The sequence below is a fragment of the Balaenoptera ricei genome, chromosome 6 (genome assembly GCF_028023285.1).
Source record: "Balaenoptera ricei isolate mBalRic1 chromosome 6, mBalRic1.hap2, whole genome shotgun sequence".
Lineage (NCBI taxonomy): Eukaryota > Metazoa > Chordata > Mammalia > Artiodactyla > Balaenopteridae > Balaenoptera > Balaenoptera ricei.
In genome coordinates this window covers 116,980,309-116,998,851 of record NC_082644.1, presented here as the reverse complement: position 1 = coordinate 116,998,851, position 18,543 = coordinate 116,980,309, and the positions used below count along the sequence as shown (strand labels likewise).

The 18,543-nt window shown below is 45.1% G+C and overlaps 1 protein-coding gene across 1 annotated transcript in view; it reads right to left on the bottom strand.

Moving 5' to 3' along the window:
- Positions 1-18,543, bottom strand: part of GPR107 (G protein-coupled receptor 107) — a 76,724-nt gene that overhangs the window by 9,880 nt on the left and 48,301 nt on the right. Inside the window, exons 15-17 of the mRNA XM_059925830.1 lie at positions 11,696-11,745; positions 10,421-10,504; positions 9,568-9,689 (exon numbers count right to left, since the gene is read on the bottom strand). Coding sequence (XP_059781813.1) covers positions 9,568-9,689; positions 10,421-10,504; positions 11,696-11,745 — 256 coding nt within the window. The remainder of the gene's footprint in view (positions 1-9,567; positions 9,690-10,420; positions 10,505-11,695; positions 11,746-18,543) is intronic.

Genomic DNA, 18,543 nt, shown 5'->3' with positions numbered 1-18,543 from the left:
ACGCACTACCCTGGGCCAGACTCACTTGCCAGTGCACCGCCCTCCCGCAGCTCAGCTTCAGACAGAGGAGGTAAGAAGAGGTGAATGAGAAGCTACCCAGAACCCCAGTCGGCAAGGTCAGTGCGTGGCCCAGGTCAGAGTTCTGGTGCAGAGGGCATACTAGGAAGGGTGTGAATTCATCTTAGGTGTGCGAGGCATAAACATTATTATTGATGCTTTGCACAAAGAGGTGCTTAATATCCTGGGTGGGGATCAGACCTAGCGCCCTCCTTCAGGAAACACCCTCCAGTGTGCATGACAGAGCACTCATGACCTTCTAGAAAATACAGGCAAGGCTCTGCTGGTCTCTGGTTTGGGTTATTTCTGGAGGATTTAAGAAGGGCCCTCCAGGAACAGTACTTCCGAGCAGAAGAGGGAGATGACAGCCCGGGCTCGGCCGTCCCAGAAGCTACTGAGCCTTGACCCTCACCTGCGGCTGAAGCCTCCCCCTCAGGCCTCTGCTGCTGTCACATCTTATAAATTCACAGAACTTTCCCAACAGTCGAGTTCTTAGCTAGAGAGAAACCCCAGCACAACTGCCTTGCTGACTAAAAGGCACCTGGCCTCAAGTGGCTCCTCAACTTGTCTTTCACAGGGCTCATATGGGCTGGTGTTCCCGGGAACACCACCACCACCCCTGTAAGCAAACCTTCATTTGGGCCGACTCCTTCTCTAGCTGGTACGTGTGCAGCCCTCCTGTCACGGAAGAGACGCTCACTTCACCATTACGGGAGGGCCCACACTCAGCCAACCCCGGAGAACAGAGCACGGAGCGCTCTTCCCCGGTAACAGGAGTAGAAGCTGAGGCAACCCAAGGGTCAATCTTGGCTCAAACTGCCCACCCTGCCCCAATCTTGCCAGAAGCACAAAACACACACACCCTAGTCTCCAGTGGACTGATGGTCTGTCTGTCTTCTTCCCTTTTCCTCCCCTGATTTTAACACACACACAGGCCCTCTTGCGTTTTCGTTACCACTACCACCAAATACTGTCAGAGAGAGATAAAAACCAAAACAAATTTTTAAAAATTTTGCCAATGAGACAAACATACCTTAACAAAGCATCTGCGCTTCTAGATGCAATGGCTGATGGAAAGGATGTGGGGAACAGGAACGCCTGCCTTGCTGGGGAGAACATCAACTGATCACACTTCAGTCAAGCGGAAGATGCTAGGACCCAGCCATTCAGCTTCTCGCTATGACCCCAGAGCAACCCTGCCTTAAACGGTTACGGAATGCTGAGCTAAAGGGCTCCCCGCAGGGGAAAGGAGAAATACACCACGTCTCAGGTTACTTCCCGACGCCGTTGCTTACCAGATGGACTCTATGTTTTTATTTTTTACCAACAGCTTAAGTATTTTAATTGTTTCCAACTAAGCCTGTTCATTATAACTATATAATAAAAATGTACAAAGAATAATGTAGCACTTTTTGGTTAGATTTAAGTCAAAGGCATTCATCAATAAGGAATCTTCGGATGTGAATATTCCAGAAATTTCTCTAAGCCATCTGATGAGGACAATTGTCTCTGAATATTACCTTACTTCCGAAGGTATTGGCAGACATTTAAATTGAACTCAGACTTCTTCAAAATAAACCTTAATTTAAAAAAACTATTCTGGCCTGAGGGTCTGGCTTCCAATCGGCCTGAATCTCGGTGCTGCCTGAGATCCTTCCCTTCGGGACACTGATAGTTCTAGGAAAACCCTCAACTACCGGGAGCCACTAAAAATAAAATAGGCCACTTGGATGACCACAAAGGTTTGTGAGACAACCAAGAGCCAGGGCAGGGTTGAAGGAGGAGGCTCATCTCCTCCATGAGGCCCCTCCTTCAAGACTGGGAGAGGGGGCTGTTTATCTAACGCACAGATACCAACACACAGTCGAGCAGAATGAAGACATCGAAGATGATGTTCCAAACAAAACAAAAGACAGAACCTCAGAAAACGCCCCTTATGAAATGGAGAAGTGACTAGAAAGCTTTCCTGAAAACTAAAATGACTAGTTTAAACAACTTGTGTGTGAACGTGAAGTGTGAAAACAAATTTACATAAATGAGAGACCTAACGGAAGGAATGGCTATCTTTTTTTTTTTTTTTTTAAAGCACTTTTCTTTTTTATAGCTACTTTATTTATTTATTTTATTTTATTTTTGGCTGTGTTGGGTCTTCGGTTCATGCGAGGGCTTTCTCTAGTTGAGGCAAGTGGGGGCCACTCTTCATCGCGGTGCGGGGACCGCTCTTCATCGCGGTGCGCGGGCCTTTCACTATCGCGGCCCCTCCCGTCGCGGGGCACAGGCTCCAGACGCGCAGGCTCAGTAGTTGTGGCTCACGGGCCCAGCTGCTCCGTGGCATGTGGGATCTTCCCAGACCAGGGCTCGAACCCGTGTCCCCTGCATTAGCTGGCAGATTCTCAACCACTGCGCCACCAGGGAAGCCCAGGAATGGCTATCTTGATTCAAGGCAGCCTGGGAGCATGTCTTAAAAAGCAGCTATACAAGATGATTAAGTTCCATATATATGTTGTAAAACACTGGGCTATAATTAGCAACACTGTATTATACACTTAAACATTTATTAAGAGGCCGTGTGGCTGACAGGGTCTTGGTGCTCCAGACAGGTGTCAGGCCTGTGCCTCTGAGGTGGGAGAGCCAAGTTCAAGACATTGGTCCACCAGAGACCTCCCGGCTCCATGTAATATCAAACAGCAAAAGCTCTCCCAGAGATCTCCATCTCAATGCTAAGACCCAGCTCCACTCAACGACCAGCAAGCTACAGTGCTAGACACCCCATACCAAACAACTAGCAAGACAGGAACACAACCCCACCCATTAGCAGAGAGGCTGCCTAAAATCATAATAAGGTCACAGACACCCCAAAACCCACCACCGGACGCAGACCTGCACACCAGAAAGACAAGATCCAGCCTCATCCACCAGAAAACAGGCACCAGTCTCCTCTCCCAGGAAGCCTACACAAACCACTGAACCAACCTTAACCATTGGGAGGAGACACCAAAAACAACAGCAACTACGAACCTGCAGCCTGCGAAAAGGAGACCCCAAACACAGTAAGTTAAGGAAAATGAGAAGACAGAGAAACACACAGCAGATGAAGGAGCAAGGTAAAAACCCACCAGACCAAACAAATGAAGAGGAAATAGGCAGTCTACCTGAAAAAGAATTCAGAGTAATGATAGTAAAGATGATCCAAAATCTTGGAAACAGAATGGAGAAAATACAAGAAACGTTTAACAACGACCTAGAAGAACTAAAGAGCAAACAAACAATGATGAACACCACAATAAATGACATTAAAAATTCTCTAGAAGGAATCAATAGCAGAATAACCGAGACAGAAGAACGGATAAGTGACCTGGAAGATAAAACAGTGGAAATAACTACCGCAAAGCAGAATAAAGAAAAAAGAATGAAGAGAATTGAGGACAATCTCAGAGACCTCTGGGACAACACTAAACGCACCAACATTCGAATTACAGGGGTCGCAGAAGAAGAAGAGAAAAAAAAGGGACTGAGAAAATATTTGAAGAGATTATAGTTGAAAACTTCCCTAATATGGGAAAGGAAATAGTCAATCAAGTCCAGGAAGCGCAGAGAGTTCCATACAGGATAAATCCAAGGAGAAACACGCCAAGACACATATTCATCAAACTATCAAAAATTAAATACAAAGAAAAAAGCAGCAAGGGAAAAACAACAAATAATATACAAGGGAATCCCCATAAGGTTAAGAGCTGATCTTTCAGCAGAAACTCTGAAAGCCAGAAGGGAGTGGCAGGACATATCTAAAGTGATGAAAGGGAAAAACCTACAACCAAGATTACTCTATCCAGCAAGAATCTCATTCAGATTCGATGGAGAAATTAAAACCTATACAGACAAGTAAAAGCTAAGAGAATTCAGCACTACCAAACCAGCTTTACAACAAAGGCTAAAGGAACTTCTCTAGGCAGGAAACACAAGAGAAGGAAAAGACCTACAATAACAAACCCCAAACAATTAAGAAAATGGTAGTAAGAACATACATATTGATAATTACCTTAAACGTAAATGGATTAAATGCTCCAACCAAAAGACACAGACTGGCTGAATGGAGACAAAAACAAGACCCGTATATGTGCTGTCTACAAGAGACCCACTTCAGACCTAGGGACACATACAGACTGAAAGTGAGGGGATGGAAAAAGATATTCCATGCAAATGGAAATCAGAAGAAAGCTGGAGTAGCAATTCTTATATCAGACAAAATAGACTTTAAAATAAAGACTATTAGAAGAGACAAAGAAGGACACTACAGAATGATCAAGGGATCAAACCAAGAAGAAGATATGACAATCGTAAATATTTATGCACCTAACATAGGAGCACCTCAACACATAAGGCAAATGCTAACAGCCATAAAAGGGGAAATTGACAGTAACACAATAGTAGGGGACTTTAACACCCCACTTTCACCAATGGACAGATCATCCAAAATGAAAATAAATAAGGAAACAAGCTTTAAATGATACATTAAACAAGATGGACTTAATTGATATTTATAGGACATTCCACTGAAAAACAACAGAATACACTTTCTTCTCAAGTGCTCATGGAACATTCTCCAGGATAGATGATATCTTGGGTCACAAATCAAGCCTTGGTAAATCTAAGAAAATTGAAATCGTATCAAGTAGCTTTTCCGACCACAACGCTATGAAACTAGATATCAACTACAGGAAAAAATCTGTAAAAAATACAAACACATGGAGGCTAAATAACCAAGAGATCACTGAAGAAATCAAAGGGGAAAACAAAAAATACCTAGAAACAAATGACAATGAAAACACGACAACCCAAAACCTATGGGATGCAGCAAAAGCAGTTCTAAGAGGGAAGTTAGCAATACAATCCTACCTCAAGAAACAAGAAACATCTCAAATACACAACCAAACCTTACACCTAAAGCAATTAGAGAAAGAAGAAAGAAGAAAGCAGAAAGCAATTAGAGAAAGAACAAAAAAACCCCAAGGTTAGCAGGAGGAAAGAAATCATAAAGATCAGATCAGAAATAAATGAAAAAGAAATGAAGGAAATGATAGCAAAGATCAATAAAACTAAAAGTTGGTTCTTTGAGAAGATAAACAAAATTGATAAACCATTAGCCAGACTCATCAAGAAAAAAAGAGAAAAGACTCAAATCAATAGAATTAGAAATGAAAAAGGAGAAGTAACAACTGACACTGCAGAAATACAGATGATCATGAGAGATTACTACAAGCAACTATACATCAATAAAATGGACAACCTGGAAGAAATGGACAGATTCTTAGAAATGCACAACCTTCCGAGACTGAACCAGGAAGAAATAGAAAATATAAACAGACCTGTCACAAGCACTGAAATTGAAACTGTGATTAAAAATCTTCCAACAAACAAAAGTCCAGGACCAGATGGCTTCACAGGCGAATTCTATCTAACATTTAGAGAAGAGCTAACACCTATCCTTCTCAAACTCTTCCAAGATATAGCAGAGGGAGGAACACTCCCAAACTCATTCTATGAGGCCACCATCACCCTGATACCAAAACCAGACAAAGATGTCACAAAGAAAGAAAACTACAGGCCAATATCACTGATGAACATAGATGCAAAAATCCTCAACAAAATACTAGCAAACAGAATCCAACAGCACATTAAAAGTATCATACACCATGATCAAGTGGGGTTTATCCCAGGAATGCAAAGATTCTTCAATATACACAAATCAATGTGATAAACCATATTAACAAATTGAAGGAGAAAAACCATATGATCATCTCAATAGATGCAGAAAAAGCTTTTGACAAAATCCAACACCCATTTATGATAAAAACCCTCTAGAAAGTAGGCATAGAGGGAACTTACCTCAACATAATAAAGGCCATATATGACAAACCCACAGCCAACATTGTCCTCAATGGTGAAAAACTGAAACCATTTCCTCTAAGATCCGGAACAAGACAAGGTTGTCCACTCTCACCACTGTAACTCAACATAGTTTTGGAAGTTTTAGCCACGGCAATCAGAAAAGAAAAAGAAATAAAAGGAATCCAAATCAGAAAAGAAGAAGTAAAACTGTCACTGTTTGCAGATGACATGATACTATACATAGAAAATCCTAAAGATGCTACCAGAAAACTACTAGAGCTAATCAATGAATTTGGTAAAGTAGCAGGATACAAAATTAACGCACAGAAAATCTCTTGCATTCCTATCCACTAATGATGAAAAATCTGAAAGATAAATTAAGGAAACACTCCCATTTACCACTGCAACAAAAAGAATAAAATACCTAGGAATAAACCTACCTAAGGAGACAAAAGACCTGTATGCAGAAAACTATAAGACACTGATGAAAGAAATTAAATTGGGAGATTGGAATTAATACATATACACTAATATGTATAAAATGGATAACTAATAAGAACCTGCTGTATAAAAAAATAAATAAAATTCAAAAAAAAACATATGTAAAAAAAGAAATGAAAGATTATACAAACAGATGGAGAGATATACCATGTTCTTGGACTGGAAGAATCTACATTGTGAAAATGACTATACTACCCAAAGCAATCTACAGATTTCATGCAATCCCTATCAAACTACCAATGGTATTTTTCACAGAAATAGAACAAAAAGTTTCACAATTTGTATGGAAACACAAAAGACCCCAAACAGTCAAAGCAATCTTGAGAAAGAAAAATGGAGCAGGAGGAATCAGGCTCCCTGACTTCAGACCATACTACAAAGCTACAGTAGTCAAGACAGTATGGGACTGGCACAAAAACAAATATAGATCAATCAAACAGGATAGAAAGCCCAGAGATAAACCCATGCACATATGGTCACCTTATTTTTGATAAATGAGGCAAAAATATACAATGGAGAAAAGACAGCCTCTTCAATAAGTGGTGCTGGGAAAACTGGACAGCTACACGTAAAAGAATGAAATTAGAACACTCCCTAACACCATACACAAAAATAAACTCAAAATGGATTAAAGTCCTAAATGTAAGGCCAGACACTATAAAACTCTTAGAGGGAAACATAGGCAGAACACTCCATGACATAAATCACAGCAAGATCCTTTATGACCCACCTCCTAGAGAAATGGAAATAAAAACAAAAATAAACAAATGGGACCTAATGAAACTTCAAAGCTTTTGCACAGCAAAGGAAACCATAAACAAGATGAAAAGACAACCCTCAGAATGGGAGAAAATATTTGCAAATGAAGCAACTGAAAAGGATTAATCTCCAAAATTTACAAGCAGCTCATGCAGCTCAATATCAAAAAAACAAACAACCCAATACAAAACTGGGCAGAAGACCTAAATAGACATTTCTCCAAATAAGATATACAGATTGCCAAGAAACACATGAAAGGATGCTCAACATCACTAATCATTAGAGAAATGCAAATCAAAACTACAACGAGGTATCACCTCACACCAGTCAGAATGGCCATCATCAAAAAATCTACAAACAATAAATGCTGGAGAGGGTGTAGAGAAAAGGGAACCCTCCTACACTGTTGGTGGGAATGTAAATTGATACAGCCACTATGGAGAACAATATGGAGGTTCCTTAAAAAACTAAAAATAGAACTATTATATGACCCAGCAATCCCACTACTGGGTATACAACCTAAGAAAACCATAATTCAAAAAGAGTCAAGTACCACAACCTTCATTGCATCTCTATTTACAATAGCCAGGACATGGAAGCAACCTAAGTGTCCATTGATGAATGGATAAAGAAGATGAATGGATAAAGAAGATGTGGCACATATATACAGTGGAATATTACTCAGCCATAAAAAGAAATGAAATTGAGTTATTTATAGTGAGGTGGATGGACCTAGAGTCTGTCATACAGAGTGAAATAAGTCAGAAAGAGAAAAACAAATACTGGATGCTAACACGTATATATGGAATCTAAAAAAAAAAAATGGTCATGAAGAACCTAGGGGCAGGACGGGAATAAAGATGCAGACGTAGAGAATGGACTTGAGGACACAGGGAGGGGGAAGGGTAAACTGGGACGAAGTGAGAGAGTGTCATGGACGTATATACACTACCAAATGTAAAATAGATAGCTAGTGGGAAGCAGCTGCATAGCACAGGGAGATCAGCTCGGTGCTTTGTGACCACCTAGAGGGGTGGGATAGGGAGGGTGGGAGGGAGATGCAAGAGGGAGGAGATACGGGGATATATGTATACATATAGCTGATTCACTTTGTTATACAGCAGAAACTGACACAACATTGTAAAGCAATTCTACTCCAATAAAGATGTTAAAATAAATAAATAAATAAGAGCAACACAAGTAAAAAATAAAAATAAAAAAACTATTCTATATTCTGTTCTATATTTAAACAATTTTAAAAGAACTTTCCTTTCTGGAAACAATAATAAAGGAAACAAGGCATTTCATAAAATGTGGTCCTGAACAAGTCACAGTAAAAACTGAATGTACACTTAACTCCAGGTGACTGTCACTTGTGCCTCTTCAACCAACAGTCACTTGCTCAGATTATGCCACTTCTAAACAAGGCACATCTGACGGTTCTCCTGCTTTCCCCTCCACTCTCTGTAAAAAAGGGGCTTCTTCCTCTGAGCAGGGAGCTGTTGTTTGGGGCTCTGCTTCCATTTACTGTTCCCACACAGGAGCTGAGCACATCCCATGCTGCCTGACCTGCCCGCCGGCCCAGCGGAGCCCGCCGTGGGCCGAGGCTCAGCCTGCGAACTGGGAAAGGTGAAAAGGCCGCCTGCACTGAAGGCAGCACTCTGGAGAGAGTGGACAGGAAGGGAGAAACACAGCCACAAGCTAATCATCAAACTCATCTACTGACCTGGCCCAGCAGAGTTCATCAGTTAACAAGCAAATATTCTTCCTTTTTTTTAATAAGCAAGTATTCTTAATCACCATTCACTTTTCTAGAAAACGGTTGCCCTTTCCCAGAAAATAGGACCCTAGAGTCACTTAGCCTGTGACTCAGAACAGCCCATTTTAATGCTCAGATATAGGTTAAGTCATTGTGCTAGCTGTGAAAAGCTACTCAGTTACCTGATGATAAAGGACGTGCGAGGATAATTGGCACTTACAGATGACTCGGATGATTACATTTTTAGACAGAAGCTCCCAATGGCAGGCCCAGCAGGAAGTTGGGTGCCCATCCTCAGTAGTTTCGAACTGGCCAAGTATATCCTCGAGTTCTTGCCACTAAGTTATTGGAAGCTGGCTCCAATGATGCTTAATAGAATGGCAAGTTCTACTTCCCCCGAAAAGACTGAGCGATGCTTGGTAGGTACTGTACCTCAAACTGAACACGAGAGCATGGGGCCTGCATGTCCATTTCCTTCTGCTAAAAAGGGAGGGACAACCTCTGGAGCAACAAACTGCAGAGAGCAGCTGCTCCAGTTCATACCACGCTGCTCTCAGTTACGTAAGGGGCGAGGGAGGGGAGGGAAGAAAGGAGATTCTTACACAGATTCCATTTCCAAGTCATCTTCTTCCTGAGAAAGTTGTAGGTAGGGGTTATCTGAAGCTGGACGGAACTTATACCCCGTTAGAACAAAGAACACCAGCGTGGCCATTTCATCCAGGAGCTGCAAATTTTAAAACCACCCCCAAATAAAGGGATTAGAATATTGTTCTTCAGAAAGCAGTGGAACTAAACAAACTGACCCTCTCCCCCCAACCACTCGCCGATCAGTCACTCAAATGCCAGAGCTGACCACTGGGGAGCATTTTCCTTAGGGGATTTGCTGAAGCCTTAGCTAGGCGCATTCTGCCCAGAGATGACATTTGAGACTCCTTGTTTTAAGTGTCTTCATTGGCATCTTTTAAGTGCTCATTACATACATACATTTTCCTACAGTGTCTAAAGCACCAAGTGTGAGCCTCCAGAAAAAAGTCTCTAAATCATATGGTGGCTACCCTAGTAGTTAAACTAGTTCTAGTATATTGCAAAGATACTTTATGATTGAAATAGTAATAATGGGCAAGAAAAAGGGAGGTCTGGATTCCAAGCTATTCTAAGCCCTATAACTGATTTCATCTAGATTTTAATTATACAGGGCAAGTCTTTCTCGGCCTGAGGCTTTTCTCTGCAAAAACTTTTAAAATTGAAAACTAAAATCAATAATGCAATTACTTCCAGATTTCTCATGTAATCCAGCAGCTTTCCTGGACAAACATATCATCTTAATTGCAGACCGGAAGAAACAAAAGGTCTTAGTGGCCACCGCCAAATAAATTAGTAACAATCTTAAATTACACCCTAAGACTTCATCCTCAGACACAAATTCTCTGGCACTGTCCCCTGTGAGCAGCATACCTGGTAGAGCCACTTCCACTGGAACGGAACAGCAAGTTTGAGGAGAAATGCAATGATCCTGGTGAAGTATATATAACATACGATCTGTATGAGGGGCAAAGAAAACAAGAAATAAAATCAACATAGAAATTATGGCACCACTTTCTTCCAATGATCTGCTTTCACAAATTAACTACAAAAGAGAAAACAGAATTACCTGAAGATTATTTGACACTTATAGTGCTAATTAATAAACATGGCAGAGAGACAGATGCTCTGCTAGTTACACTAGAAAGAATTTCTTCTTTTTCTCTAGGTGACCAAGATATGGACTGACCACAGTCACACCCATTGGGAGGACACTTTGCTGTGGTTGCTCTTAATTCCTGAGTAACCCTTTCGTCGCCTAATTCTCATACATAACCCACTGATTTCAAGCCCCAAAGGGTACTAGTTTTTTATTCCTAGGATTTGAGAAATATTTTCCAGCAGTAATAGCAAAATAAAGCCACACAGGGAAAATACTGATTTTTAGTCTCTTCAGCAGATGCTGTAAATGTTCGAGGTCCACGCTCAGAGGAAGTACCAATAATCTTAAGCATTCTAGTAAGAGAGGATGTGAAAAGGATTCAACACGCTGACCCCTCGAGAGTGGACGGCTCACTGGGACTGCACCCAGGGCAGACAGGCTTGCAGGGGACTGTGCAAAGTGACAGTCAATGCCAAAAGCACAAATGAAGATGACTCAGAAGCTTTCGTTTAGGAGTACGGAAGCAAATTCTAGAAGAAATCTATACCTTATATAGTCCAGGAAATGGACTTTTCGTGTTCATTCCAGTCCTGTTTGTAGATATGATCCCATTTTTGTAAATGAATTTTTTAAAAAGCAAGTCAAAGGAACAGCTATGCGTGGCATATGCCTAGAAAAGAATCTAGAGAAATAACCACTGAACTGTTAACCATAATACCTGGGGGAGGAGGAAGAAAAGGGGAAGGGGTATAGAAGGTTGGGGTCATAAAGGGCTTTTGCTGTGTTCCTATAATCCTGCATTTTAAAAATATCAAGCATGTATTACTTTTCTGAGTATTTAAAGCCCAATTTAAAACTAAAATTTAAAAAGAAGTAACTCAGATAATTAATTTCCCATGTCCACGGCCACCATTTGGTTTTGTAAAACGAAGCCCACACACAGCTCCAGGTAGCACACTTCCTGTGCTTCTACCAATGCTTTGGAAGTTCATTAGCTCTACTCCATGAATTGACCTTATTTACAAATTTAGGAATTTTGTACTCACCAAGACGTAGTAATGTCTGAAAAGTTTCAGCTTTGCCAAGTTAATGGCAGCTGGGGAGAAGAAAAGAACAAAATGAGAGGCTACTTCTTTTCTCATTCTTAAAGCCCATCACATTCAGGTACCCTCTCAGTCAAGAGGCCAAGTCTAATGCAGATGAGTACCGCCCAAGGCGGGGGAGGGGGGGAGGGGGGCGGGGCACATCTGTATTTCTGGAAATGCAGTTCGGCAGGGTCTCCCCCAGTCACCAGGAAGAATTTGGGAGTTGTGGCGGCAACATGCTGGGACTCCCAGCTCCAGTAAACCAGTGCACCTCCCCACTCCGCGTTCAGAAGCTTTAAACAGCCATGCAGAGAATACAGTGACACCACAGAAATCGGCAGACACTACAAATCAGGACTCTTCCCCCGCCCCCGCAAAGCCATCATTAAACATTTCAGCTCTGCTACTGTGGCTACAGGGCTGCACCCCCCCCAATAGGACCAGTCCCAGGTAGGTCCCTGAGCCCCATCCAGGGGAGCCTCCAGCTAACTGAGGGTGTAAATTCAATTAACCCATGGGTGCATCTTGCAAATTTCACTTAGGTTTTCACTAAGTGTCTTGTAACAGAGCCCTTTAAATACAACCTCCCCAGCTTTGCCCTACCTTCAGGATTGCTCAAGGTCAGGAAGCCAGGACAGCTAACTTCCTGCCACCGCCAATGGCCATGAAATATTGATGACCACAGAGGGTAGCCTGGCTCCCTCCCCGATTAGCGATTCTTTCATTCATCATAAACCTCCCTGCAGGAGGCAAATTAATTTTGCTTAATAACATTTAATTACCGGTTCCCTTTAGGAATGGAACTGTGGGTGGTGAAGGAGCGATTTCCTTCTGTCTCCCTCCTCTGGCTCATGATTAGTCGGGGGGCAGTCAAGCTTAGGATTCCTGGAATCCTGAATTAATCTTCAAGGTGATTATCAACTAACAGTATCTGCAAGAATCCGCTCTGAGAAACTGCGTGTGTCAATGAGAGAAGGTTCAGAAAATCTGAGAAATTCTAACTCTCCAAATTGAGAGGCTATAATACCCACGTATAGAGCTGTGATGGACTCGTGCACTCAAGTAACACCTGAAGAAGCTAAATGAAGTAGGCAGATCAGCAAAAGCTTTCTTATCTAGCAACCCCTCTGGCGGTCTTGCTATTTTTTAAATTAAATCTCTCCGGTTCTCAGTCCTTCTTCATCTACTCTGACTCTGGGCCAGGCCCCGGGATGCAGCAGTGACCACGGCGCCTGCCCCAGGGGCGGCTGCCATCCCTTAGGGAAGGAGAGGCACTAGATCACCGGCCAGCCACTCACAATGCTAAGCGCACAGAGTACTGGGCAGTGCGGGTGTGGGGTCAGGTTCTCCTCCCCGCCTGGGGGTCAGGAGAGGCTTCACGAGGTCAAGATGTTAAAACTGAGAAGTGTCGGATAACTACATCCCCAGATTTCAAACTCTGCACGTTGGCATGAACCAGTGTTCCTTCTGTGTTCCTCTTTGCGTGCGAGTCTCTGCTCACACTGGCGGCGGTCAACGACATGGCCAGCTGCTTCTGCACTCTGTCTGCCCCTTAAAACCAGGTGGCCTACGAGAACTGGGCCCCTTCCAAACAAGCAAATCGGTCTTGAATTTGGACGTTCAATCCTCTTCTTTGTGAATAACTGACAAGGAACAGCACCAACAATCAGACCATTTAAACAATAAAAATGCTTTACAAGTCTCTGCTGAATTTTGCTTGCTGAAATAAATCCTGGCAAATGAATCTCCTGCCTTTGCTTCAACAAGGAACATCAGCCCGACAGAGAGAAGCGGCATGTTTCTATTCCTGGATTTCAAGGTGCTGTGCTGGGATATGCATGGTTGCCATGGCCACGCCCAGTGAAGGGCTCCCAACTCAGACTAAGGGGATAGGGAGGAAGGACAGGATTCCCAAAGGAGGTGGTGTCCAAGCAGAGGCCTGACCGGGGCTCAGGAGGGAGCGAGAGTGGAGAGGCCGAGCGGAGAGAACATTTGGGAAGAGCAGATACCAAGGTCTGGAGGTGCTGGTATCAGGTCTTGGTGCAGAGAAAGCAGCTCAGCACGGCTGTACTGCGGAGAGGCCAGGGACCCGGCCGGGCTGAGGACAAAGCCCAAAACTGAGTCAGATGCAGACCACGAGCTGCACTCCCCGTTGGTGCCAAGGCCCCAGGGAGCCTCTGAAGCGTCTCAAGCAGGGCAAAGCCTGAATCACATCTACATTTTGGAATAATCTCCCTGGAGAAAAGATGGAAGAGTCAGGAATAAGAGCCCAGGGACTTCCCTGGCGGTCCAGTGGTTAGGACTCGGCGCTTTCACTGCTGAGGGCCCGGGCTCAATCCCTGGTCGGGGAACTAAGCGCGGCCACAAAAAAAAAAAAAAGAAGAAGAAGAAGAATGACAGCCCCATTGAGGTCGAAAACCTTGAATTTGTGGAGGTTCCTCTAAGAAGTGGCGAGGGATCTGTCAGGGCAGAGCAGTGGCGGGCCAGGGAACAAGGTGGATCCTGTCTTAGTGGCTGGGGGAGAGGTGGGATGAAGGTGAGGGTACCAGAGAGAATTCTTCAGGTGAAGTCTGAGCCCCGCGCCATCACAGGAAAGCAAATCAGGGGCAGAGGGAGGGCTGACTGAGAGGAAGCAGAGGGGTCAGGTCACCGCAGGTCTCCATGGGGTCAGAGGAAGGCGGGGAGGCACTGCCTCTCCCATCCCCCTGCGATCTGCACCACCACGGCTGCCTGTCAGACACTCTGAGAAGTCAGGCAGGCCAGGAAGCACTCAAATAATGAGCCTGCACACGCACGTCCGGGCAACACGAGGAAACGTCAGCACGGGCACCGATGCTGTGCCATCCCAGGACACGTGCTAGAACGGATAAACGGACCTTGGGGACAACCGGTGTTGACGCTTAAGAAATGCAGCCACAATACGCAGAGCTCAGGGTTGATCCTGAAACCCACCAGTCACGACAGACATCATTTCCAGTCACAAGACAGACATCTGTTTGCAAATCTGCTGCTCGTGGGATCAGGCTCCCGGGTCCCACATGGGTGTTCTAGTCACAGCCAAGGCTGTGAAGGCAGGAAGCAAGCTCACTTATTGTTGTAACAGCGTAGGCCCTGCACATTTGAACATCTTGGGTTCTAATTCCAACTGTGCTGCTTACTAGCTGTGTGACCTCAGATAATTCACCTAACTTCTCTGAGCCTCAGTTCCTTCATCTGTAAAACAAGAATAACACCACCTACCACTAGGGTTGGTTGGAGGGACTGATTGACACCGTACATGGCAAACAAACAGCACAGAGCAAGCACTGGATGACCGTCTGACGTTACAGCATTAGGACTGTATTAGGATTACAGCTGATCCTTGAACAACACGGATTTGAACTGCTCAGGTCCACTCTTCCGTGGATTTTTTTCCCCAACGGTAAAGACTATAGTACTAGGGGACCCGTGGTTTGTGGAATGCAGATACAGAAGAACAGCGGTGACTGTAAGTTATACTCAGATTTTCGACTGCGCAGAGGGTTCGACTGCCCCAAGCCCCGCGTTGTTGAAGGGTCAACTGTTTATAGTTTTCCGATACCAAATGCGTTGCGGTGGCTGCCACATCTGGCAGGAGTCCAGGCTCTGGTAAGTGAAACGGGACCAAGTGGTGGCCCCGGGCTCTCCTGGAAGCAGGGCTGCCACGTGCACGCGCTGAGCAGGGGAGGACCAGCTCCGAGGGTGCAGCCTCACCAGTGTGCGGCAATGGGCAGTGACGCAGCACGCCGCAGCCTGGAATCCCAAGCCTCCCCCTGCTTTTCTTCCAAAAAAGCTTTCCCTGCAGTTAAGAACGCTGACAGCCTGCAGCTTACTGGACCACGGCAGGGCTGGTCTCCCACGGGAGTGAAGGCTCACCAAGTCTGGGCTGGCTATTTCTGATCCCACCACGAGGAACAGCAAATATGGTAAAAGAATGAGCAAGATGAGAGGAAAAATACCTCGGACAGGAGCCAGGAGACCTGAATTCTGGTTGCTGCACCATCGTAACTCAGTGTGCCCTAGCCTGGCCTGCCACTTCCTTCTCTGGGCATCAGTCTCCTTTAGAGGAGAACGTCTTCATGGTGGGTTAGAATTTCTTGATGGCAGTGGCTCTTAACCGGGTGAGCACCAGAATCATCTGGAGAGCTTTATTTAAGGCTAGATGCCCAGGTTGCCCCTGATTCTTCTGCAACTGGGCCTGGCTATAAAGATTTTGAAAAGCCTCCCAGGGAACGGGGAAGGGCAGGGAGTGGGGGCAGGGAGGGAGCAGGTCCACCTGCTTCAGGAGCTCCTACAAGGCTGACCTCTTGTGGATTCCTCTTCCTCCCACTCATTCTCAGGAAAACAGCCATGACTCTGGATTTTGGCAAGTGCTTTTTACTGATGAGAACAGAACAAGTGCCCAATGAGAACAGAACAAGGGCCCGCGAGGCAGGAAGAACGCAGGTTCTCATATACTTAACAAGTCAGTTCTCTGACGCAGTAGCAAAAGAGCAAACGCACCCGATCTAGAGGAAACACCACACCTTCCCTAGACTTTCACCTTTCCTCTTTACACCAGTGGGTAACTAAACAGGCTGGCAAGAAGGCAGGTCACCCCCTTCCTCCCCAGTGGTCTTCCCTGGGTGGTCTCGGAACTGTGACAACGAAAAGAACAATAGTGCTGGTGGTCACATCTACTGAGTGGTAACCATGCACCAGGCACCAGCCTGGGCACCCCTCATGCTTCATCTCATGTAATCCTCCCAACAGCCTCTATGAGGGAAGAGGCATTGTTACCACTGCCTCACAGATGAAGGACTCAGGCCTGAAGAACTTTAGTAGATTACCAAGGTCACATAGCTTATAAATGGGGAGGCCAGTGCTCAAACCCAAGTCCCTCCCTCCAAGGACCAAGCTTTTAACACCTACACTTTGTGCTAAGAGAAAGGCAATTCATGGCTTTGTAATCCACTGGCAGCTCAGGGGTGTGATGGTGGCTCAGGGTGTGGGCAATGCCCAGGAGCTGCCAGCAATCCAGTACTGAGGAGTCAATACTGGATGATCCATGGGACACACAGAGGCAAAGGCCCACGACAGCCACTTAAAGGGTGAAAAATTTCCAAAACAATCCTTCCCTGGGTGCAAGGAAAGCCTCGGGGCTTGAAAACATCCTCACCTACCCATCACCTTTTTCTCCTGCTTCCTCCCTGCCACACTTCAGAGGGAATTTTGAGTCAGGCACAAAAATGAAAGAAACGAGTGTGATGGCGAAGCCTGGACGGCAGGAGACTCACTCTGACTCAGTCTCAGTAGTACCATTTCCACAACCTGCTTCAGCCTCGGGCTCAGGCCCACTCTGTACGGGGGAAAGGGCTGCTTCCCCTGTTCACGGTCAAGCACAGACCTGAAAGCCAGGCCACACACTGACCTGGGACCCCACTGTTCTGAAAGGGTCCTTTCTGGGGAGTGATCAGCTCATGCGGTGCCCTCTGGCCTCCATTAAGAAGAGATTCCATTAACGCATCTCGCAGAGAAGGTATCAGGAGCAAGTACGGGGAAGGGTGTGCTAATACAAGAAGAACTACTTAGAGAATGAAATTCTTTGACATTCAAACTGTTGAGGGTTGTGTGAAAAGTGGTTCAAAATACATTTCCAATACATACTTAAATCAATGACCCAGGAGTGGTCAAAAGTCACTGAACTGAACAGTTAATGACTGTGCATCTTACTGTAAGCAAAATTTTATCTTAAATGACTAATAAAAAGAAAGAAACAAGAATGGCCCAAGAGAGCGGCTGATGGCCATCCCACACGAGGAAAGTAATTCTATGAAGACTTTCACTGTCAAGTCAAGCAAGTTTCTGCCTTTCACTTCCCTTATACTCTAGAACCACACCAAAGGCCCTGCTAGAGGAGGGGTCCTCAGGGCCAAGCTGATCTCAGACTCTGCTCCTGTCAGCCCCTCCCATCACGTCCCGTCTCTGGAAGTTCGCAATGAGCTGAGCTGAGCAGAGTGTCTGGGACTCCCCCAGCCCCAGGGCCGCCCACTGCACAGATTCAGTCCGCGGCGGTGAGGAAGACAGTCAGACATCCCACTGCTTGAAGACACAGCTGGTTAACAGCAGACAGCACCTTCTCAATAAGAGAACCGGACCTCCCTGAGTACTGCAGTGATGGAGAAGCGCTGGTTTCAACTGTGTCTGTCTCAAGACTCTCAGAGTCAAATGCGTGCTGACACCCCTAGACAGAGAACCACGCCCGGAGCCAAGGTAAGCCGCCAACCCAGATTACTGACCAGGCCCGCTGGGTGGCCGAGGGAGGGACCCCTCAGGCAGTTAGGTTCCCAATGTTTTAAAGGCCTGATAAAAAACTGGTAATGTGGGCTTCCCTAGTGGCGCAGTGGTTGAGAATCTGCCTGCCGATGCAGGGGACATGGGTTCGAGCCCTGGTCTGGGAAGATCCTGCATGCCCGGAGCTGCTAGGCCCGTGAGCCACAGTTGCTGAGCCTGCGCGTCTGGAGCCTGTGCTCCGCAACAGGAGAGGCCGCGATAGTGAGAGGCCCGCGCACCGCGATGAAGAGTGGTCCCCGCTTGCCGCAACTGGAGAAAGCCCTCGCACAGAAACGAAGACCCAACACAGCCAAAAATAAATAAATAAATAAATTAAAAAAAAAAAAAAAACTGGTAATGTGACCATGATGAGGCTGGTTCTCAGCCTGAGAACATGAGAGGCCCTTTTGCTTTTGGTTGTAGATTACACGAACTCAGGGTGGTATCACTGGCTAAATGATTATTTCAAAATGTTGATC